At 40.3% G+C, this 6,164-nt stretch overlaps 1 protein-coding gene across 1 annotated transcript in view; it reads left to right on the top strand.

The window, feature by feature from the left end:
• The window catches only part of LOC101848082 (structural maintenance of chromosomes protein 6), a gene marked incomplete in the record, with an annotated part of 34,668 nt that overhangs the window by 2,040 nt on the left and 26,464 nt on the right, over window positions 1–6,164 (top strand). Inside the window, 6 exon segments of the mRNA XM_013089324.2 lie at window positions 899–1,208; window positions 1,616–1,663; window positions 2,285–2,420; window positions 4,037–4,142; window positions 4,886–5,022; window positions 5,525–5,667. Of these exon segments, the coding sequence (XP_012944778.1) occupies window positions 1,083–1,208; window positions 1,616–1,663; window positions 2,285–2,420; window positions 4,037–4,142; window positions 4,886–5,022; window positions 5,525–5,667 (696 nt within the window).

Raw genomic sequence — 6,164 nt, forward strand, 5'->3', positions numbered from 1 at the left:
GGATTGTGATGTGAGTTTACCAGCAGTATAACAAAATGAAGCCGAGGGCTATACAGGAAAGTTCAGAGGTAACCAAGGCCTAAACGTTGTGATCGTTTTTGTTCAGAAGGTAGCCAAAAGCGGGATGTGAACACTAACTTTATCTAATTCTTAATGATGATGAGTGTGATCTTGGAATCCTGAACCCCCCCCGCCCCCCCTTTTTTTTTTCAACCCTTAGAGCTGTTTTTATCACAGCTTAATATTTCCTTGACAATTAACAATTTATAAATGGATGGATATTTTTCCTGAGGTTAAACAAACACTCCTCCTGTGTTTTCCTTAAAAATCTCACTGTTTGTTTGTCAATGTGATAGTCCAGGAGTCACAATATCCGTATGAGAACAAGTCCTTCGTCTTCGTCCAAGAAAAAACATGAAGTATAAAACAAATCTGCTGGGCAAATAGTGTTTCTCTCTATTATTCTTACCTTAGTCATGGCTATGAGTGAGTACCCGCTACCTTTGATTCAATGTCAGGTTTTTGGTTGTGCATTAGATTTTATCTTCGTGGGTGGTTGGTGGGTGCCCTGGTGTGGTTTGCTTCTTCTTTCCTATCAAACATCTATCATCTTTATCTCCCCTCCTTTTTTGTGTTTGTTACTCTCTTATAATACCTCTAAATCTTCTGGCGCCCATATGACATGCAGTTGCGAGCGCCGTAAAACCTCAACTAAAACTAAAAGATAGTGTCTTCTTTATGATGAAAAAACAAACTGCAGTGCTGAAGATTGACAAGATGCTATTTATGCAGTGGCTATGTTGGCCTGATTTTTCATTTTTTAAACCGCTTTTCCGTCTGCTTTTGTGTACTATGAATTTTCCTTTTTTGTAATCTTGAAAAATAATTCTTGTTGCAGATCCGTAATGGACACTCAGCCTCACACAGAACAAAGTTGTGAGGAATAGTTGCGGAATTGGAAAGTGGAGTGAAGTTCTTTGAACTGTGCCAAGATTGTCGTAACACTGACTTGTGGAGAATTGATTCAGGTTATTTATATCTCTTGAGAGTAGACAAGGTTCTACAATCACTGTCTGTCTAGAATGTCAAAACGTCGCAAGTCACCGGACGAAAACTTTCCTACCGCTTCGCCTCGCAAAAGACATCGTCTTGAACTTGAAGATGAGGAGGACTCAGGAGGGGATGAGAACGATGAGTCGGTCATCGAGGTAAGTGTTGTCTTGTTGTGTGGTACTGTGTATAGGACGGGCAGACATTTACTAAAAACTCACATGCACGCAAGCATAGAGAAAATTGAGTCAGTAGTTGATTACAGTTGATGGTTTATGTTCCATGACAGACAAATGTGGCTGTGCTCACAAACAAAAAGAGTTACTCTTTGGAGTTGGGCCCCATGGAAATGTTAAATTTTTGGTTGGAGTTTGTGCAAGAACTTTAGTATGAAATGATGAAAACCTGTTAAATCTTTTTTTAAATGGCATCAGTTGAAAGTGTATAAATTCGACCCATGCCATGGGTCAATTTTTGACTGATATCTCTTCATTTTGAGATTGTGAAGAAGTAACTTATTTTGTCAGCATGTCTCACAAAAATGTTTATAATTTTTTGTTCTCAGAGCTCTCTCCAGGACTCCTCAACTTCCTTGCTGTTGGCTAACGGGCAGGTATTGTATAGACTGTATTGTAATATGTGTGTGTTTTGTGTGGTTGTTGGCTTTTATGGGAAGGTATTGTAGAGACTAGACTCAGTTGCTATACGTGTGTGTTTTGTGTTTTTTGATGGCTAAAGGGAAGGTATTGCTATACTTTTTCTTTCTTTTTTAGTAGAGGGTTTTACGGCGCTCGCAACTGCATAAGGTCATATTAGCACCGAGGGGTGGGTGTCAACAGGGAAGTCCTTGCAGGTAATCAGACTTACTCTGCTCAACAATCTTACCTCAACAGCATAAAGTCTGCATTGAATGTCAAGGCACCCTGGAAATAGCAGTTCACAAGAGAGTGACGAACATACAAAAGAAGTAGAGGAAAAATGATGATAGTAAGGATGAGGAAAGAAAAAGCAGCAGTTTCCCCTATGTTGTTCTAGCACTGTATGAGCATGACATTGGAGTCAGCCCATTTACAATTTTACTGTGCTTAAGAACATGTTAATATCCCCCCTTTGGGAATGGCCTAAAGAAATTTCAGTCAGTAGCACTGGGGGGGAATATTACAGTATCTACAACAGTTATGATTTTGGTGATTTTAAATTATTGTCCTCTTGTCCTGTTCCCGGTGGGACCCAGCTGGCCAGAGCTAGCGCGGCGTGTGCGCCGGTGGCGGGTGTCATCAAGCGTGTCAGTATGAGCAACTTCATGTGTCACGACCGGCTGGACGTGGTGCTGGGCAGTCACGTCAACTTTATTGTCGGACGCAACGGAAGTAAGTGGGTTTTTTGTGTTTGTTTTGTTTTGTTTTATTCATTTAATAAGTAAGAGTTTTATGACCCTTACACAACACTATTAGGTTTTGTAGCTGCCAAAGATAAAAGTTGTCATTAGAAAGTAACATACAAAGGAAAGAAGGAGGAGATATAATTTAGAGGAGGATAGATGTTTGATCTGAAAGAAGAAGCAAACCACACCAGAGAAGAAGCAAACCACACCAGAGAATCTGCGATCAATCACTTAAAAAAATAAATTTAATTTTAAATAAATGTAGGTGTTTTGGTGCCTACATATGCCATTGCGAGCCCCTTAAAACTTTTACCAAACTAAAACTAATCTCCCTAACCGGACATAATTTAGATCACTTAAGAGGTAGGCTTTCGACCCTTACTGTCAGGGCCAACCTGGGCTGAGAGGGACACAACATCCCAGCAGAAAGACAGAGTAACTCGATAAAAATTTCTCCTCTCTCGGGGATTAAGAAACCCAGGTCTCCTGTGTGCACCAGCGAAGCGCCGAACTGCTACAGCACAAATTCCGGTGTTGAAGTAAGTAGGACCTGTGTTAGGACTAACGCTGACATTATTTAAAAACAAAACAAACAACTAACAGAAGCATGTCTTCTTTATAATTATATACATAAACACCATCCCACATCCTCACTTATCACCACCGCCACCATCATTTCTAAAATCATCATTGCTCTCAGATCCTTCACAAATATCTATAATTATCTTGAACATATAGCAGTTATATGTTATAACAATTATGTACGTATTACATTATTGGGCACTCTCATATATGCACATTTTTCTACTAATCAGATGGCGTCAATGTCATAGAAATGGGCAAGGGACAACCAAAAAAAAGAGGGACCTGTCACATCTTGAAGTGATGAATACTGAATAGACTGAAAAAATGAACCCCCTTTTGGGGGGGGGGGGGTCGTTGGTGGGAATTTATTTTTTTTAGAATAGAGTTTAGACAGATGTAAACTACCTTTTATAAAGGAAAATTTAGCATCTCACAAATGTAGGTGGATGAATGCTGCCTCTACTTCTTTTTTTTCCTCTGTTGTTTCTGTCTGTCTTGTTGTTCCCTGCACTACATGAGGGCTATTGTGTTGATGTGTTTCTCTTTACACAAACCCATCTCTCACAAAACGAAAGTCTGTGGGGGGTTGGCGGGTGCTCTTGTGTGGTTTATTCCTTCTTTACTTTAAAAAAAAATTTATCGTCTCTATCTCCCCTCCTTTTTTTGTGTTTGTTACTGTACTGTAACACCTCTAATCTTTGGCACTTATATGACCTTTTTGTGTTGCTTGTGCCGTAAAACTCTTTTTAAAACTAAGAAAACAAATTAAACTTTCACAAAACCATGTTTGTTATGAATTGGTTGAAAGAATTTGTGTAATAGGCTCTAACTCTTAACTGCTTTTCCAAGTGCCCAATCACTGACATGTTGGTTCACATTCGTTGAGGAGATAGTTGGCCTGAACTAAGAAAGAAAGATGTGAATATTTGTAGTTAATGTGTGTGTGTGTGTCTATGTATGTGTGCGTGTGTCTCTGTCTGTGTGTCCTAACCCCGTTGCATGTGTGTGTGTGTACAGGTGGAAAGAGTGCTGTGATGACGGCGCTGGTCCTGGGCCTGGGAGGGAAGGCGAGTGTCACAAGCCGAGGGAATGCCGTGAAAAACTTCGTCAAGTCTGGCAAGAGGTGGGTATGGTGGTCACTGTGTTTGTGTTTGAGTGTTGTCGCATTTCTGGCTGGCTGTGAGACTCTGCCTTATGCCACTGTTTGTAAAAATCACTTTTTAAAAAAACACTTCATCAATTACTGTGTTGCCGGACATATTGTGTCAAAATGGTATGGCCTCTACGATTACTGGTCTTGAAGTCGTTACATGACAAAAGTTTGAATTTCATGCAAACAACTGAAATTGCATCTCCTGAACAATTTTCTAAATGGTCCGGCGTATGGCAGAGGCTAACACTAAGCAGTTGATATGTATAATTTTGTCTGATTTGAATAGGTATAGTTTTGAGTAATTTGAATATATGTTTTTGTATCTGGAGTATGTATAGTTTTGTAGCAGGAATATGTATAATTTTGTATTAGGAATATGTATATAGTTTTGTATGAGGGATATGTATAGTTTTGTTTTTAGGAATTTGTATAGCTTTGTATGATTCTAATATGTAGCTATACGTGGTGAATATGGTGAATTATACAAGGTTTAGGATCATTTACTTTAATGTTAACCTATTTTTTCCCCCATGTTTACCTGTGGGGAGGTTTAGGTAAAGGCATCTGTGGTGTAGCGGTTAGGCTCTTCGCTGTTGCACGTAGGAGACCCGAGTTCAATTCCTGAATGGGGAGAAAATGTTTATCAAGCGTCTCAGTCTTTCTTCTGTTGTATGTTGTATCCCTCTCATCCCAGAATTTTTGTTCGTGTTCAGATCTGCCTGGGTGGAGGTGGTTCTGAACAACAAGGGCAAGGACAGCTACAAGCCGCACATCTACGGTGGGAAGATCGTGGTGCACCGGCGCTTCACCGTGGAAGGTGCTAGTAGCTACAACATCAAGTCCGAGAAAGGTTTGTCTTTTCTCATTTTGATTTTTGGGTTTTTTAATTTTTCAACGGTGTCCACTTAACAGCTACCTAGATAAGAGGCACTCCGCCTAACAGCAACTTAAACTTGTGTAACAGAATTTTCCCAATATAAATGACTTAATTTTAAAGGCAACCTTTTCCTCTAACAGCAGTCTTTGTTGCTTTAAATTGTCCATAAAAAACAACAACTGATAATTCAAAAGCCTGAACATCAAGACTTGTCCATAATTCGTTATTTAAGTGGACGTGCATACTTCCTCTCTCGTTCATCCCTCCTCTCTTGCTCATCTCCTCACAACACCTGCCTGTTGCATGCAGGAGACCCGAGTTCATTTCTCGGGAGGGAGGGGGTTATCAACTAACTCAGTCTCTCTACTGGGATGTTGTATTCCTGACAGCCCGGGTTGACACTTACACTTAGAACCCACCCTCCAAAAAAATCAACCAAAAAACCCAACAAAAAGTGGTGTATTTTCCCCCCCAGGCCAACACATCTCAGACAAGAGCCATGAGCTGGCCCGCATCACTGACCACCTCAACATCCAGGTGGACAACCCAGTGTCGATTTTAAACCAGGACACCAGTCGAAACTTTCTCAACAGCAAGTCTGCTACGGACAAATTTAAGGTACAGTCCATCGTGAAATCAGTGACCGGCTGTACCTACGTCCCCATGAGACAATCGGTCGTGTAATCAGTGTTTGTGGGTGGTTGGCGGGTGCTCTGGTGTGGTTTGTTCCTTCTTTCCTATCAAACATCTATCGTCCTTATCTCTCCTCCTTTTTTGTGTATGTTACTCTCTTGTAACACACCTATTCTTCTGCACTTATATGACCTTATTGTGTTGCAAGTGCTGTAAAACTCTTACTAAAACTAATAATTAGTGTCTCATGGGGATGTAGTGTCTATTTGTGAAAATTTCTAAGTTCAGTTGGTTTTGTAATCAGTGTCTCATTGTGACAATTTCTAGGTATGGTTTGTCTTATTGCATTGTAACGTCCATTTGTCTAGGTACAGTCATGTGGTGAGTGTTGTGAGAATTTCTAGGTACAGTCATGTGGTGAGTGTTGTGAGAATTTCTAGGTACAGTCATGTGGTGAGTGTTGTGAGAATTTCTAGGTACAG

The sequence above is a fragment of the Aplysia californica genome, unplaced genomic scaffold (assembly GCF_000002075.1).
Source record: "Aplysia californica isolate F4 #8 unplaced genomic scaffold, AplCal3.0 scaffold00927, whole genome shotgun sequence".
In the NCBI taxonomy this organism is placed as follows: Eukaryota; Metazoa; Mollusca; class Gastropoda; order Aplysiida; family Aplysiidae; genus Aplysia; species Aplysia californica.